General features: G+C 40.0%; 1 protein-coding gene across 1 annotated transcript in view; it reads left to right on the plus strand.

Annotated features, from left to right (window-relative positions):
- The window catches only part of LOC123315471 (unextended protein), a 227137-nt gene that overhangs the window by 44520 nt on the left and 163943 nt on the right, over positions 1-18674 (plus strand). The window contains exon 2 of the mRNA XM_044901167.1: positions 14037-14283. Within this exon, the coding sequence (XP_044757102.1) occupies positions 14037-14283 (247 nt within the window). The remainder of the gene's footprint in view (positions 1-14036; positions 14284-18674) is intronic.

The raw sequence follows: 18674 nt of genomic DNA on the forward strand, positions 1-18674 counted from the left end.
TTTTCCCACTACTATCACATCATCCAGATACACCAGACAAGTTTTCCAGGAGAGCCCTCTCAATATTGTCTCCATCAGACGTTCAAATGTGGCAGGAGCATTGCATAGACCGAAAGGCATAACTTTAAACTGCCACAGATCCGTTCCAATACTGAAGACAGTATTTTCCTTGTCTTTTGGATCCAAGCCAACCTGCCAGTATCCACTCTTCAGATCCAAGGTGAAAAACCAACGTGATCCCGAGAGTGTATCCAGTGTATCCATCATCAATTCTCGGTAAGGGATAGCTGTCCTTTTTCGTGGCCTGATCGAGCTGCCTATAGTCTACGCAGAATTTAGTAGTTCCATCCTTCTTCTTCACTAATACTACGGGCGATGTCCAGGGGCTATCGGCAGTTCGATTACACCTTCTCTCGCCATGTCTTCAATAATCCTTTCAGCTTCTTCTCTTTTTGCCAGAGGAAGACGTCTAGGATGCTGTCGGATAGGTTGTGCATCACCAGTATTGATTTTATGCTGCACAACATCAGTCTTCCCTGCTTTTCCGTCCGTAGCAAAAACATCGGAGAACGTTTGAACCAATTTTCTCACTTCGAGTAGTTGGTATCGGTCGAGCTCTTGACATTTTGAAGTGAGGAGGGACACCAGTTCTTCAGAATTCCTTTGCGATTTTGAGACTTCTGCAGTACCTATCCCACCCGAAATATGGTACATAGGTACACCACGTCCAATCAAGGTATCCTTCTTCAGGGTGACTGGAAACATGTTGACATTGAGCAATCAGATGGGAATGCTGTTTCTCACCCTAACCAAGGTCTTCCCAAGTAATAGTCTTTTAGCTAAGGTTGTATCGTCACAGGGCTCAATTACTCTCACGCAGCCTCGTTACATCGTCACATCTACCAGTCACTATGCCTTCAGTTCGCCCTGGCAACGTGATGTCAGTCGAATCCGATATATCTTGTCCTCTACATCATTGAATGGAATCTCTTCACTTCCTAGCCGAAGTACATCAATCTTCATATCCAATTGGCATCCAAGCTACCAGAACTTCGTGACTAACTGTTGTGTTTCCCAATTCAATAGTGGAGATGATCGATCCATAAGTCAGTATTTCTTGTCAAGACGCAGTTCGAAGTTTGATCCTAACTGGGCGAATCTTCAATCCTTCAGCAATTTCCGGACGCACAATGGTTTTGGTCGAGCCAGTGTCTACCAGTATTTTCACACTTCTATCATTTATCCTACCTGGGATAACTATGCTTGATAAATCCTTAGACTTTATTCCTCGGATTATCACTTCGGGGGCATTTTTGGCTTGGGTCGATTTATGCCCCTTATCACCGACCCCTCGACCAACCCCCATTAGTTTCCCGGCTGTGACTCTTTTTCCAGTTCTGGACAGTTTCGCTTGCCCACTTTTGATGCAGTTCCAGCACACAGCATCCTTTTTCCTAACTTGTGATATTCTGCGGATTTATTCCCTGACAATTTCCTCAATAGATTGGTCTGTTTCTTGAACTTGTCTTACACGAAGATGTCCTCTATGCGACGCTTGCTTCGCTGCCTCAATTTCTAAAGCCTGGGCTAAGGCATCAACTATGGTTCTAGGGCGTCCTAGTCTCAGGGCTTGTTGTATTTCACTATCCTTTATCCCATCCACGAATGTCTGGATTGATAGCTGTTCCAGGAAGCTATCTGGAGCAGATGGATAAGCCAGCCTGACTAATCTCGCCACATCAGCTTCAAACTCCTGCAGATTTTTCCCTGTTTTCTGCACTCGGTTCTTTATTTGTGCATGGTAAACTTGTTGTAGATGAGCATCGCCATATCTCATCTGAAGTTTCGAAGTGAGAACTTCATAACAGGCTTGTTGACTCTCCGGAATCGTTTGCAGAATGTTGAGTGCCTCTCCTCGTAGAGCTATTATTAATGCCGTGGCTTTTTCGTTATCGTTCCAGTTGTTCGCCAGCGCAGCAGCTTAAAACTGTTTTTGATATGTCGACCAGGGTATTTTTCCATCAAAAGTTGGAGGCTTGATCTTCATTCTACTACCTTCGCCGTCATTTTCCGCTTTCGCTGTGCTGTAGGGTGTTGAAGCCAGAATATCTGTTCTGTTTGACATTCTTGACATTCTTTTCAAGGAATCTATTAATTTGGAATGATGTTCAATTATTCCTGCCATTTCTTCCAATTTTCCATTTACGTCGTCATAAACTTTGTCAAACTTTTCATCAACTCTTTCATAAACTTCGTCAAATTTTTCGTTCACTATATCAAACTTCTCGTCTACTTTATCGAATTTTTCATTCATTGTTTCCAGTTTCTTATCCAATTTATCTGTAAGTTGACTCACCACATCATTACAATTTTTCTTAATCTGGTCCATTTTTTCATTCAATTTACAAGAGTTCTCGTCCATTTTCTCATTTAATTTTCGAGAATTTTCTTCCATTTGTTCATTCAACTTACGAGAATTCTCGTCCATTTTCTCATTTAATTTTCGAGAATTTTCTTCATTTTGGACCATTTGTTCATTCAACTTACAAGAATTCTCGTTCATTTTCTCATTTAATTTTCTCAAAGAGTCCATTACCGCTTGAGTCTCCATCGCGTTCTGCAGTCTTGTGGTCACTGGCATGAACTTCAAATAACCGAAAATAATGAAGAATGATCACGCCTAAACGGGGAGGCAATGAATACAATAATAAGGATAAATTCAGATGCATACTACCCGACGATATGAATATCGACAAGTGTTACGATCTGAATTGGACTAGCCAATTTGCCATCGTCAAGGCTCCAAAAGGAGTACGCTCCACCGAAGAAGAGCAGATGCTGACCATGGTTTCGGCCTCATCAGAGCAACATAGCATTTTTCTACGGTGGAGAACCTTTGGAATTGATGGAACATGCCAATATTGAATAAAGTTCCATCAATTCCAAACGTTCTCCACCTTAGAAAAATGCTATGTTGCTCTGATGAGGCCAAATGAGGCCGAAACCATGGTCAGCATCTGCTTTTCTTCGGTGGAGCGTACTCCTTTTGGAGCCTTGACGATGGCAAATTGGCTAGTTCAATTCAGATCGTAACACTTTTCGATATTCATATCGTCGGGTAGTATGCATCTGAATTTATCCTTATAACCGAAAATATCTCGGTTCATATTGCATTCAGATAGTTTTTTAACAGCTAGTTTGTTTTGTTTTTTAATAAGCTACAATTTTGTTTATAACAAGTTTTTCGATAGAGCTCATAGTTTTTCAGTTTTTCGTGAAAACCCGTTTGAAAACGTGGCTCTTTTAGGTGAAAAGTTTTAGGTTTATCAATCGCAAATAACTCGAAAACTATTGATTTTAGAGAAAAACCTTCGATACATTTTTGCCCAAATTCAATCCCCCTAACTACTTCTGAGGATTATTTCAACCTTACTGATTCAGTTATTTAGATTGTTTATAAATAAATGAATAATAATAAGCAACAATTATTTTTGGGTGAACTTTGTCAAAAAATGTACAAAAAATAATTTGCCGCAAAAATTTAATTTTCATAGATGTACCCTGGGTTCCGAGGTATAAACCTTACAGCACTCCGTTATTGTATGTCGCATTGATTTTCCTAGTATAGGTACTAGGTACGGGTGAATTGAGAAGAGATGAACGGGGAATTTTCCTCATTTGGGTTATCACTGCATATGCAAGTTCAAACTGAATAATTATGAGTTTCATTCATGATTTATTTAAAATCATTCTTCAAATATGGGGTTTTAAAATTTAAATCGCTTGGTTTCGAGTTTACGATTTGGCAACAGCGTCTACTACACAATAAAAAGAACAATGTCCGATCAGCTCGAGGATCAGCTTGTTTATAAAATAACAGCTGTTGATTTACAGGCGCGTACTTACTGGCCAGTTTCAACTGCAACCGGCCATAAAAATCCTATAAAATTTACGACCTTCCCGTTCGTCGCAGACTTCATAGACAACCATCTTTGTCTATCTCATCAAGATAATGTATTTGTTGTCCTTTATTATCAAGGTAATGAAACGCTTTAGATTTTAAATACCAATTTTGATTTTTCATTTTTAAGTGCTTAAAATATTTTTTTTTGGGAAACGGTTGAAATAGTTGCTTCAAAATGTGACGTTTCAAAGATATTTCACAAAAAAATACATCATTTTGCCCAGAAGGAGTATTCCCTATTGTGGAGGTTGCAGAAAAATTGTGATGGTTAGACAGTACTCAATATATCTGAGGCGGTAAAAATTCTTCGTAAAATTTTAACCGTCCACTACGAGAATTTTTATATGTAAGAGACATGAATTTTGAATTGAGAAGTGGTTTTTGTTCCAACAACCTCACCTTCAACCCTGCCAAGTGGCGGTGATTTTTCACCCTCAGCCCCTCCCGAATTTAATTCATTCAATAAGCTATCTAGACGTGTGCACATCCTGCGAGTGACTCCTCAATTGAATTCATTTTCTGAAGGAAATACCAATCTTTTAGTGGTGACTTTTTGAGTGGTGGTTCTTGTGCTTCCAGAGGTAGGAAATCCAAAATCATTTCTAAAAAATTAAACCCCTTCAACCGGGTTCTTGTTTTCTGTTTTTATCTTGTTTACTCTGACGTGTTTGTTAGTTGCCGGATATACGCACGTCCATTGCGCCGAACACCCCACTAGCTGCGCGTGATACCTGTTTGACTTTGCTTCGCTTAGTTTCCTTTCAGTACCTTGTTACTTCGAGGGGAACGCTGTACATTATTTCTTCTGCTAATTTATCAACTCGAGCGGCGTAAGTCTTCTCGCTGTTGGTTAGATCGTTTTCGAATTCCTTGGGCATATAAACTACTTCCTTCATCTTTTTCTTCCCTAATCCCTTCCGTGGCCTGCCTAGTCTGTGTGAGTCTCTCTTATTGGCCCAAGAGAGTGAAGTTCGTTAGCTCCTAATTTCACTTTTCCACACAAAAAGAAAAAAGGATAAGAGGACTGTGAGAAAATGCCTAAATGCCATATATGCTCCAAACAAACAGCATCTTCTAAATTTGCTAATTGTTCAAGGTGCAAGAAACATTTCCATTTGGAATGCTTGTGTTTGAAGCCTGATGAGTTGACTCCGATTGATTCTAATTGGATTTGTGGCTATTGTAAGAAGGAGGGTCGTTCACTTCGTAGTGGATCGGTATCATCGCCTTCCCAACATCTAAAACACCAGTCCTTGCTGCGGACTCACAGCCTTCCTCGGCTTCCCCACTCACTGGTGATCAATTCGCTGCCCTTATGGCAAAATTAAATGAAATGTCTCTTGATATTTCAACCATAAAATCTACCCAACTGGCGATGCAATCAGATGTATCCGAGTGCAAGTCCATACTGAAAAAACATTCTGAGGATCTACGACGTCATGACAGCCTACTCGAGAAACATTCTAGCTCCATCATCAAGCATGAAACTGACATCAACGCCTGCACATCTAGAATGCAAAGTTTAGAAGAATCTCACGAACAACTCTCAGTCGCGGTTAAAAACGCCGGTACAAAAATAGCTGAGATTCAATGTTCAAATCTTGGTCACTCCTCTGGAATTTCTACACATTCTATAATTCAACCAGCTGAAATGCTGGAACGCTTTCGTCGGTCTCACAATGTACTGATTCGAGGAATTCCTGAGGCTGGTCCTGGGGGATGACGAAACGAGTGTTTCTCAAGTTCTTGACCACGTATATCCAGTACCTTCTCACAGCGTACCTCTCGGCGTACCTCCATCGCTAGAATAGGAGTTTTGACTACCGACCGTCCAAGAATTCTCAAAGTATCTTTTAACAATCCACTGACAGTCACGAAAATCCTCAAAAACAAGCGGGTCATTGCCAACGTACGTGACTGGCGTAAATACAGTATCTCTGATGATAAAACACCTGCACAAATTAAAGAACTAAATGATTTGCGTACCGAACTCAAGCGCAGAATTGGCGCTGGTGAGACTAACATCGACATTAAGTATATTTCCGGTAAACCCACTATCATTAATATCTCCCCTACCGAGAGTGCAAAAACTAAATTCTCTTCATGAATGGACCATCTTTTATACAAACGCACAGTCTCTGTTCTCCAAGTACTTGGAACTGTTAGCTTATGTTGACGCTCATCATCCGACTTTCATCTTGATTGCTGAATCCTGGCTCCATCCTGGTATTCAAGACTCGCAGGACAGTACGACTACCGTTGGTTAAGGTGTTGTTTGCATCTATGTGGCCGCGAGCATTTACTCATCGTTCTCTTTGAAAGTAACAAATCTCGATCTTCCGGGAATTGATAATATATTCCTCGATCTCTTGGATGAGAAGTCGTGCTTCTTGACCGTTGGCTTTATTTATCGACCTCGACCTTGCCAATCCGATGCTTCTTTGGCTGCTCATCTTGGTAATCTTTCGGCAACCAAACGCAACCTTTATATAGCTGGAGATTTTAACATGCCTGATGTCGAGTGGCCTCTGACACCCAAGATCTACAATTCGGCATCTAGCATTTTTGTTGACACTGTCCGTGACCACAACCTCTTTCAGCTGGTGGATTTCCCTACGCGCTTTCGTAATTTACAGACGCCCTCCCTTCTGGACCTAGTGCTCACGAACGATGCCGACCTTGTGCCGAAGATTGAACAATATCCACCTCTGGGCAAGTCGGACCCTCGGTCGGGCCACATTATTCTACTCTCCACTATTCATCTGAAATCTCGAATTTCATCCAAGAAGTCAAGAAAACAACTTGATATCATAGACTACCATCAGCTATGTCGCAGACTTGGAGAGGTCGACTGGAGTACTCTTCTCACGCCTTCCATGGATGTTGAGGAAATGTGGGCTGTGTTCACAACGACACTTCGAAACTTAACAAATGAATGCTCGTTTAAAAAGAATATTGTTCACATACCAGCTAAGCCCTGGATCAACCAAAATATCCTCAGGCTAATACCTCACAAGAAGTCCATATGGCAACGTTATCTACGCCGTAAACAAATAAGAGACTACGAAGACCATTACTCTTCGTAATGCCAAAAAGAACTTCGAATCCAAGCTTATACATTCAAAGAACAATAAAAAATTCTTTAAATACGTCTGGTACCGGTTGTGGCGAAGGTATGTGAGAAAATTATACAGAATAGTGTCCTCCAATTTGCACTTAGCAGCAACCTTATTCCCGAATGTCAACACGGCTTCCTTCCTGGCAGATCAGTCATCACTAACCTGCTTGAATGCATTAATTCCTGGTCTGAGTCTTCAGATAAAGCTTCCCCAGTTGACATTGTTCACCTTGATTTCTCTAGAGCATTTGACCGTGTTCCACATGATCTTCTTCTCCGCAAGCTCGAACATCTTGGAATCCGTGGCCTCCTGCTTTCATGGATTAAAGCTTTTCTAACCAATCGAACCTTTCAGGTTCGTGTCGGTAAATCTGTCTCTTCGGTAAGACCTGTTGGAAGTGGAGTTCCGCAGGGCTCTGTTTTGGGTCCACTGCTTTTCCTCCTGTTCATCTCCGATCTACCTAGGATCTTCAAATCTCGGTGTTCTCAATTTGCCGATGATACCAAATTGTTCGGGAATCCCAACGTGGCGGCTCGTCTAATTCAAGAAGACCTGGAGAAATTGAACCGTTGGTGCCGAGAGTGGAGGTTACCTCTCAACTATGAGAAGTGTGTGCCCACAATCCTCGCCGTCAGTACTTCCTGGACAACAAACCCATTTTTACTTGTAGTAGTCATGCTGACCTTGGTGTCATTGTGACGGAGAACCGAGGGGGTAACCACTCTGTGAAAAATGTACATCGATTTCGGAAATCAAGATGATTTCGGAAGATTTCGGATGATTTCGGAGATTTCGGATGATTGCGAAAGATTTCGGGAGATTTCGAATGATTGCGAATGATTTCGGATGATTTCGAATGATTTCAAATGACTGCGAATGATTTCGGCGAGAAATTTAGGATTAGTCCAAACGATTTGTTCTCACTTTGAATGCTTTTGGGGATGAGGAAAAGTATATCCTCGAAAGGGAAAACATCGACAAACAGCTCAATTTATTTGGGAAATATTGCTTCTTCGAAAATATTGAAATACTGAAAAACGTTTTGAACATTTAGATTTTCTGTGAAAAAAGTTCCTTATATTTTCCTATCCTACAAGTCCTTCAATCTTTTCAATTTTGTATTAGGTGTATATTTCGTCGTCCTCTAGACAATGTATCGTAACTGACATCTACAAATTTTATAATATCTTTTATATTACGAGAGTAAGGAAAAGTTCAACAAAATATAAAATTTAATTAGAGAAACGTAACTCAATTTTTAAATTTGTGTCAGTTACGATAGATACAATCCTTCCGGATTATTTTGAAATATTTGTTTTCCTTAAATCATTCAAGGGAGAGAAAATATGATATTATTATCAAAATGAGTGAACCCCTGACAAACAACTCAATTCATTCGAAAACGAAAATGTTGAAGAGGTAATAAAAAGTGAGCAGATCGTTTAATGTCTGAAATTAAATATTATGAAAATTTTGACGGCATGCAGACAGGAATTGAATTCTGAATAAAGTACCACCCAGAGCAGGATTCGAACCTACTACCCCCTGATTACCACGTCTGCCTGGGTAGCTCAGTTGGGAGAGTACCTGTAATCAGGGGGTCGTAGGTTCGACTCCTACTCTAGGTGGTACTTTTTTCAGAATTCAATGCCTGTCTGCAAGCCGTCAAAACTTTCATAGTAATAAAAAGTATTAGAATTCAAAAATTTATGAAAAACTAAAATGGATCTTCTGTGAAAAAAGACAGAGAGTCACGAGAGTTTTTACCAAAACCTTCGATCCTTCATAACTTCTGAACGATTCTCATACCTCGAATGAATTTGGGAAATATAAAACAACCTGGATTATCAGAATTCTAAATATGTTGTTTCCTAAAGGTATTAAAAAATAAATTTCCCAAAAAATTATAAGATAAGAGATAACCGTTCAAAAGTTAGACGGATCAAAGCTTTTTGTGAAAACCGACAATCAGCCTGTATAAAACGCTCGATAAAACGTATGAAGAGAAGGCCTTTTTAAATTGTGCACCTGAGTAGGAATATGTACAGAACCTCGTGACTCACCCTGTATAAAGCATACTTTACTTTAGGTATGCTTCAGCATCTTGATTAGTCTTTTTGATTTTGCAGAAGAATTCTTTAAATTTATTATGTATTCTTTCCTCAAGTGGAATGTATCCTTATTATTAAAATTCGGTCCGGTGATGATTGCAGGATTTCGGTGATGATTTCGGGATTTCGGATGATGATTTCGGGATTTCGGATGATGATTTCGGGATTTCGGATGATGATTTCGGGATTTCGGCGGTGATTTCGGGATTTCGGATGATGATTTCGGAATTTCGATAATGATTTCGGGATTTCGGATGGTGATTTCGGGATTTCGGGCTAAAAAAGTACATCGATTTCGGAAGTGGTTACCCCCTCGCGGAGAACCTAAGTTTGTCCGACCACATTTTCCATACGGTGAGCAAGGCCAAAAGAGCCTTGTTCATGTTTCAGAAAGCTTTTGGTGGGTGTGATCCCTCCACGTGTGCTACCCTTTACAAGCTTTACGTAAGACCTATATTAGAGTTTGCAGGCCCTGTTTGGGGTCCATTATTGGCTAGGGATTCAGCGTTGTTGGAGAGCGTCCAGCGACGGGCAACTCGTATACCTTACGGCATTTCGCGTCCCAGCTACGGTGAAAGACTGTCCATCATGAAGTTGTCTACGTTTGATGAAAGAAGGCAACGTGGGGATCTCATCATAACCTACCGTGCTCTCCACAACTTTTTCGGAGTTGACCTCAGCAGCCTCTTCAAGTTGAATCTTGACGACCGTCTTCGAGGTCACGCTTACAAACTGAGGAAGGAGAACTTCAAAACACAGCAAAGGCAGTATTTCATCACAAACCGCGTGTTTTCGGTGTGGAACTCTCTACCTTCATCGGTGGTGGACTCAGTTTTTGTGAATGCCTTTAAGAATAGCTATGATGCTTGGATTCGTCGCGAGTGAGTGCTACTTGTGGAGTTGTCAGTTTCCTTTCTTTTCCTTTGTATTTCACTTTTTTTGGTGTATTTTTCATATGCTTATTTTTTTCTTTTTTGTGAGTTTATAGGCTTAGCCTCAACTCTTTACCATTGTATAATAATAATAATAAAAATTGATAAAAAATTGTTCCTTGGGGTACATAGAACTCAACCTGTGATTTTCATCTGTAGAGGCCGGTTCCTTCGATATTTTCCCAACAAATATGATTTATGGGGGTGGCGGTGATTTTCCACCCTCAGCCCCTTCCAAATTCAATGAAATTGATAAAAAAATGTTCCTTGGGGTACATAGAACTCATCCTGTGACTTTCATCTGTAGAGGATGGTTCTTTCGCTACTTTTCCAACAAATATAATTTATGAGGGTGGTGGTGATTTTCACCCCTCAGCTCCTTCCAAATTCAATGAAATTGATAAAAAATTGCTCCTTGGGGTACATAGAACTCATCCTGTGACTTTCATCTGTAGAGGATGGTTCCTTCGATACTTTTCCAACAAATATGATTAATGGGGGTGGTGGTGATTTTCACCCCTCAGCCCCTTCCGAATTCAATGAAATTGATAAAAAGTTGCTCCTTGGGGTACAAAGAACTCATCCTGTGATTTTCATCTGTAGATGCCGGTTCCTTCGATATTTTCCCAACAAATATAATTTATGAGGGTGGTGGTGTTTTTCACCCCTCAGCCCCTTCCGAATTCAATGAAATTAATAAAAAATTGCTCCTTGGGGTACACAGAACTCATCCTGTGATTTTCATCTGTAGAGGATGTTTCCTTCGATACTTTTCCAACAAATATAAATTATGGGGGTGGCGGTGATTTTCCACCCTCAGCCCCTTCCGAATTCAATGAAATTGATAAAAAATTGTTCCTTGGGGTACATAGAACTCATCCTGTGATTTTCATCTGTAGAGGACGGTTCCTTCGATATTTTCCCAACAAATTTGATGTATGGGGGTGGCGGTGATTTTCCACCCTCAGTCCCTTCCGAATTTAATGAAATTGATAAAAAATTGTTCCTTGGGGTACATAGAACTCATCCTGTGATTTTCATCTGTAGAGGATGGTTCCTTTCGATACTTTTCCAACAAATATGATTTATGGGGGTGGTGGTGATTTTCACCCCTCAGCTCCTTCCGAATTCAATGAAATTGATGAAAAATTGTTCCTAGGGGTACATAGAACTTATCCTGTGATTTTCATCTGTAGAGGCCGGTTCCTTCGATATTTTCCCAACAAATATGATTTATGGGGGTGGCGGTGATTTTCCACCCTCAGCCCCTTCCGAATTCGATGAAATTGATAAAAAAATGTTCCTTGGGGTACATAGAACTCATCCTGTGACTTTCATCTGTAGAGGATGGTTCCTTCGATACTTTTCCAACAAATATGATTTATGGGGGTGGTGGTGATTTTCACCCCTCAGCCCTTCCGAATTCAATGAAATTGATGAAAAATTGTTCCTAGGGGTACATAGAACTTATCCTGTGATTTTCATCTGTAGAGGCCGGTTCCTTCGATATTTTCCCAACAAATATGATTTATGGGGGTGGCGGTGATTTTCCACCCTCAGCCCCTTCCGAATTCGATGAAATTGATAAAAAAATGTTCCTTGGGGTACATAGCACTCATCCTGTGACTTTCATCTGTGGAGAATGGTTCTTTCGATACTTTTCCAACAAATATGATTTATGGGGGTGGTGGTGATTTTCACCCCTCAGCCCCTTCCGAATTCAATGAAATTGATAAAAGTTCCTTGGGGTACATAGAACTCATTCTGTGACTTTCATCTGTAGAGGATGGTTCCTTCGATACTTTTCCAACAAATATGATTTATGGGGGTGGTGGTGATTTTCACCCCTCAGCTCCTTCCGAATTCAATGAAATTGATGAAAAATTGTTCCTAGGGGTACATAGAACTTATCCTGTGATTTTCATCTGTAGAGGCCGGTTCCTTCGATATTTTCCCAACAAATATGATTTATGGGGGTGGCGGTGATTTTCCACCCTCAGCCCCTTCCGAATTCAATGAAATTGATAAAAAAATGTTCCTTGGGGTACATAGAACTCATCCTGTGATTTTCATCTGTAGAGGATGGTTCCTTTGATACTTTTCCAACAAATATGATTTATGGGGGTGGTGGTGATTTTCACTATTCAGCCCCTGCCGAATTCAATGAAATTGATAAAAAAATGTTCCTTTCGGTACATAGAACTCATCCTGTGACTTTCATCTGTAGAGGATGGTTCCTTCGATACTTTTCCAACAAATATGATTAATGGGGGTGGTGGTGATTTTCACCCCTCAACCCCTTCCGAATTCAATGAAATTGATGAAAAATTGTTCCTTGGGGTACATACTGTGATTTTCATCTGTAGAGGCTGGTTCCTTCGATATTTTCCCGAATATGATTTATGGGGTGGTGGTGATTTTCACCCCTCAGCCCCTTTCGAATGCAATAAAATTGTAAGGATTTGTTTCTGTTGTTGTTATTAATATTGTTTCTTATTTTCATCTGTAGAGGTTTTTTACTTCGATGGTTTTCGGAAGAAACCAGATAGTATGTTTTTGTTGAAGGGTTATTTTCACAGTTTGGGGAAAAAAATTCATCAGATATCAAGATATGGCATTAGAAATGACCTCAAAGAGAATCTACAAATTTCATGTGCGAACTATGTTCCAGTGAAAAGTTATGATAAAATATAATTCACCCGACGCCAATGGTGAAACGGCTGCTATCTCCGGATAAGGGTAATGTCAGACGCGGCGTTTTGACCGAGACGGTTCCCGCTAGCGATCGCCTGTTCGATGTCACACGCGTCGATTTAATCGCGTCGGTTTATATCCAAAATACAAGGCGGTGTGAGGTCGTGAATAGAACGATAAAACGGCCGCGTCTGATATGTTCCATATACATACCACTGATGACTGTACGAAAGGCTCATAAAAACCGAGACGGATAGTGGTCGGTTTTAAAAACGCCTGGCGATTCATACCGCTACGTCTGACATGGTCTATTTGAAACCCATTGACGACTCTCCGATACGGTTCTACTCTCGAGAAACGTCTCGGACAAAACCACCGTAGCGGTATGAATCGCCAGGCGTTTTTAAAACCGACTCGAAAGGTCGTCGGGACCACTATCCGTCTCGGTTTTTATGAGCCTTTCGTACAGTCATCAGTGGTATGTATATGGAACATGTCGCCTTGTATTTTGGATATAAACCGACGCGATTAAATCGACGCGTGTGACATCGAACAGGCGATCGCTAGCGGGAACCGTCTCGGTCAAAACCGCCGCGTCTGACATTACCCTAAAGTGGCCGCTAACTTCACATCGGTCCCCAATAATAGCATCTCGTAGGAAAGTGAGCGTACCGATTTTCAGATAACTTTGCTCTGATCGTAATAAAGCAACGGTATTGACGTAACAGATTGAAAAGATGCGATTCTGGAACGAACCAAATAAAGTCCAAACGTTTCTCTATGCGACTGAGCGCACAAAAATATAATTTCTTATAACGTCAGTTTCAAGACGATGAGTCCGCACTCGGCAGCTTGACGGAACTCCGCTCCGCGTCGCGCGTCGTTCGGTCAACTGCAGTGTCTTGCGGAAAAGTATCACTTTCCACACTTGTTAGGAAAATAACTATTCCGTAGGTGTAGTGTTAATAATGGGAATATCTGGGCCACTACGGTATAATAACATTTGTATCAGAAATAAAATTTAGTCCGATTTCGAACCCCCCCCCCAATATTATATAATATTGATAATTGTTCATTGATCACGAGTGATTTATGGAGATCATCATTATCATTATGGATCAAGGAAAAGCATAGATTGTCATCACTTAATTCATTGATGGTGAATAAAAATATCAATGTAATATTTGATTTCTCAACCAACTTCTCCTTTTTGTAGGAACCACAGAAGTAGACGAGAGGAACCGGATGATCAAAGTATTCAAGTACTGGGCCTCCGTGTGGAAATACCGCATAAAAATATAGAAATGGAAGAGGGTACCTCTAGACCGAAACTACAGGCAAATGTCGCAGAAACAATCCGAATATTCGGAATCAACTTTGAGGAGAATATGACCATTTCTTTCACTCCCGAAGAGGGTAAAAGAGGGAGTATTTGCCAACTTCAAATAGTCAAGGGAATGCAAGTGAGTAAACTTAGAATGACTCACACCTGATTACTGCGAGCATTTTGATTTTTTTCAGTAGTAATAACCGAAGGATATTGATAATTGTTCGAAAAAAATGTATAACAGATTTCGAAAGCTTGTTGCTTGGAAACAGACCTACGCAGACCGGTGTGAACCTAGCAGACCGTTTCCAGCAGACCGTTCGACGGAAACACCCGAACGCGGTGACCAGTGGCGTACAGCCAAAATTTCATAACACGGAAACTATTCGCCGGAGCATAACCATATTTGGAATGTAGGATCTTTATATCGATGTGATTAACCACAAAAAAATCAGCGACTCGCATAGGGATCCAGGGGGTGATTCGTCATCCCTTATATTTCGAAATTCGATAACACGTAAACTATTTGCCGTAGCATAACCATATTTGGTATGTAGGTTCGTTATATCGATGTGATTAACCACACAAAAAATAAGCGACTCGCATAGGGATCCAGGGGACGATTCGTCATCCCTTATATTTCGAAATTCGATAACACGTAAACTATTGCATAACCATATTTGGAATGTAGGATTGTTATATCGATATGATTAACCACACAAAAAATCAGCGACTCGCATAGGGATCCAGGGGGTGATTCGCCATCCCCTAAATTACAAAATTTTATAACATGGAAACTATTCGCTGATTTTTTTTGTGGTTAATCACATCGATATAAAGATCCCACATGCCAAATATGGTTATGCTCCGGCAAATAGTTTCCGTGTTATCGAATTTCGAAATATATCGTTAAAATTTTAGATATTCCTGAAGTAAAGGATACGTACGTGATGTATCAAACTCAGATTATCGAATCACAAGCACGAAGTCCCGAAAAATTAGACGAAGAAGTCAAGGCTTATCAAACTTTCGAAGACCTTTTTTATGAGGTTCAAGAAATAGTACTAGACTTTTTGAATGTAAGCCCTAACCTCATTCGAATATTCCTCAAACTTCCGCAGATGCAGATCGCTTTATTGCCTCTTTAATGCCCAAGTTGCGCTTAGTGGAATTTGATGGAGATATTACTAAATTTTTCACATTCATTGATATGTATAACAGTTCTGTTCATAATAATCCCGCTATTCCCACGCACGCTTAATTCAATTTACTCTTTTCCTATTTGAAAGGATCGCCGCTAAATGTCGTGAAACATTTATTTATCACTGACGCAAATTACCAAGTATACGCTATGACAATCCCCGATTAACTGCACAAACCTATTGGCGCAACATCATGAGTTTTCCGCCGCTCATAAATGAAGACTCAGAATCATTACGTACGCTCTTAGGCCCAGTTTCATAATATATGGTTAACCCAAAGTTATGTAGTGACCAGTGGTTAAATTAAAAATTCGGTTTCACAAAGTGTGGTTTATCGTTTGACCTAAAGTAAACTTGTGGTCGACTTGACCCCGAAAATTTCATGAGTTAACTATGAGTTGCCTGGACATAGAAGTTTCGTGGCGTATGCTTTTCTGCATAGATAACATATTTTGAGTTCTGTCAGAGACAAGTCAGCATTTCTTCGGGAATACTGGTTAGGAAGCGTTTCACATTTATTGGGTGTTTATTAGTTATTATTTACGATTATCGTGGACGATTATGATGAAAACTCATAGTAGTGATGAGGAAACAGTGAGGCCCAGAACATTTGAAGCTAGGAGGAATTATTTTGAGTAGTATGTCGACCTGGATTTCTTCTGTAGATTCAGAAACACAGTGGAAAGGAAGGCAGTTGGAAGCTTGGAAGCGGAGAATCTCAGCTCCTTCAATGAGAATATTAAAAGTATAGATGCAATGATGACGATTAAGTTCACAGCCTTTTTGTTGAAATAATATGTAAATTTAAGTTGAATGATACTTTTGTATGAAAGTCTCATGTTCTATGTTCTATATTTTGTCAAGGAGAATGTATTTAGAGATTTTGAAAAGTGTGTATGTGTCGAGTTAGTCAAAAAAAAAAGGAATATAATAAAGTCAGACTTGTTGAACAGAAGTTCTTTTTTACCGAAAATAGAAGACTTTAACAGGTTATGGGCCCAGAATACGCAGTTTAATCGGTAAAAAGACTGTTCAAGAGAATTGTGTGGAGTGACGCCATCTTAGCATTATGGAGCTGGCAAAACACATAAAACCCCTTTCTAGCGAGGCGGATTGGTCAATTTGGAAACATAAATTACGCGACATGTTGGATTATCATGAAGGAGCCTTAAATGTAATTGATGGCAAGTTGGTGAAACCTGAACCCTTAAGAAATGACGCTTCGGAAAGTAATATCAAGAAACACAGGCAGGCCAGTGAGTTATTTCGTAAGGCAAATAGCTACGCAAAGTCAATGATTTCGAGTTCAGTAACTGATGCGGTTTACCAGAAAATAATGGATAAGCAAACAGCGCGTGAAGCATGGGAAGCATTGAAGCTAAATTTTGAAGCATCTTCTAAAGATCAACTTTTCAAAGTGTGCACGGATTTTTTCGCATTCAGTTGGGTTATTGGAGAGGATGTCTCAACACACATCGCAAAATTAAGAAATTTATGGAATGAACTCAACAATGGTTTGAAAGCAAAGAATGAAAATATCTTACCAGACTTAATTCTTGTGTGTAAAGTTTTGAAAATCTTGCCTGACGAATTTGAGAACTTCAAGTCAAGTTGGATGTTGTTGTCGAAAAACGAAGAGAGAACTTTCGACGAGTTAGTAACTCAACTGTGCATGTATGAAAGAAATTTCAGAAAGACCACAGACAGTGGAAGTGGAGAAGCATTGTTTGCTAAAATCGATAAAACGAAGAAGTATCAAGGTTTCAAGAAGTCGAAAGCAAATGACACATGCAACTACTGCAAAAAGAAGGGACATTGGGTAAATAAATGTAAAAGGTGGATTGCTGATGGAAGACCATCGCGGATTAAGGACTCTCCACAGAGCAATACTCTGGAAACCAATGTGGCCCTGTGTGCTAGCGGTGAAGATGAGACTGGTACATCAGTATGGTGGATTGACAATGGAGCCACAAAGCATGTGACGAATTGTCCAGACCAGTTTGTTGATTTTCACAAGTTTCGAAGTCCCTGCGTCATAAAGGCTGCTGGAAAAGAAACTCTTGAGGCAATTGGGAAAGGAACTATAGAGATATCATCCTTTACTGAAGATTGTAAACTAAAGATTACCTTGAATGAAGTATGGTATGTTCCAAAAATATCTAAAAATTTATTTTCTGTATTAGCTGCTCAAGACAGAAACAAAAATAGCAGATTCTACTCGACTTCAACTAAGTGTTCGCTGGAGGTTAATGGAAAGGTAGTACTATGTGGACATCGTGAAAAGGGTGGAACTTTATATAAAGCAGCAGTCGAACCGATAATTCCTGATAAAATAGAGAGAGTCAACATAGTCGAAGCAGAAAATTCCACACTTCAGCTGTATCACGAGAGGTGGGGACATCCAGACAAGCGACACGTAAGAGAGATACTGAAGAGAGAGTTAGGTATTTCTGTTAAGATGGTAAGAGATATTTGTGAACCCTGTATTTTCGGTAAAGCACATCGTTTACCTTTTGGTACTAGAATAAAAGCAACGAAACCTGGGGAACTGTTTTCCACTGATGTTGTAGGTCCATTTTGCGAATCTTTTAACAAAAAAAAGGTTTCTAGTTGTATTCAAGGATAGCTACACGAAGTTTCGTTATGGTTTTGTAATTAAGCAGAAATCAGATGTTAAGATTGTGTTGAAACAGTTTTTAGCTCACGCAAAAACACTTGGACACAAAATCCAAGAGCTACTCAGTGACAATGGAGGAGAATTCGATTGTGAAACTGTCAAGGAGATCCTGGCTGAGAATGGAATTGTGCAGAGATTGACAGCACCATACACGCCAGAACAAAATGGAGGCAGTGAGAGAGAAAATCGAACAATTGTTGAAATGGCAAGGACTTTCAAGTACTCGAATAGTGAAGTAGAATTTCCAGATTCAATATGGGCAGAGCTTGTGATGTCAGCTATTTACATATTGAATAGAACAGGAAAATCGTCAGAAGACGGATTCACCCCGTTTGAGTTAAGGTTCAAGAAGAAACCAAGAATCAAACATCTGCGTGTAATTGGTTCATCTTGCTACGTTCACATACCAGCTGAAAAAAGGAAGAAAATGGACAAAAAGGCAGAAAAAGGATATCTTGTAGGATATGACGGAGATGAGCGTTATAGAGTCTACATTCCAAGCAACAACAAGGTAATTTTATCAAGAGATGTTCAATTCCAAGAGAGACTCAAAGAATGTGAAGAGCTAGTCAAGCTACCGTTGGAAGATAAAATTCAGGACCAGTTTGAAGAGAAAGAAAATAATTGGGAAGTACATTCTGAGGAAGA

Source organism: Coccinella septempunctata, chromosome 6 (assembly GCF_907165205.1).
Source record: "Coccinella septempunctata chromosome 6, icCocSept1.1, whole genome shotgun sequence".
NCBI classification, from domain to species: domain Eukaryota; kingdom Metazoa; phylum Arthropoda; class Insecta; order Coleoptera; family Coccinellidae; genus Coccinella; species Coccinella septempunctata.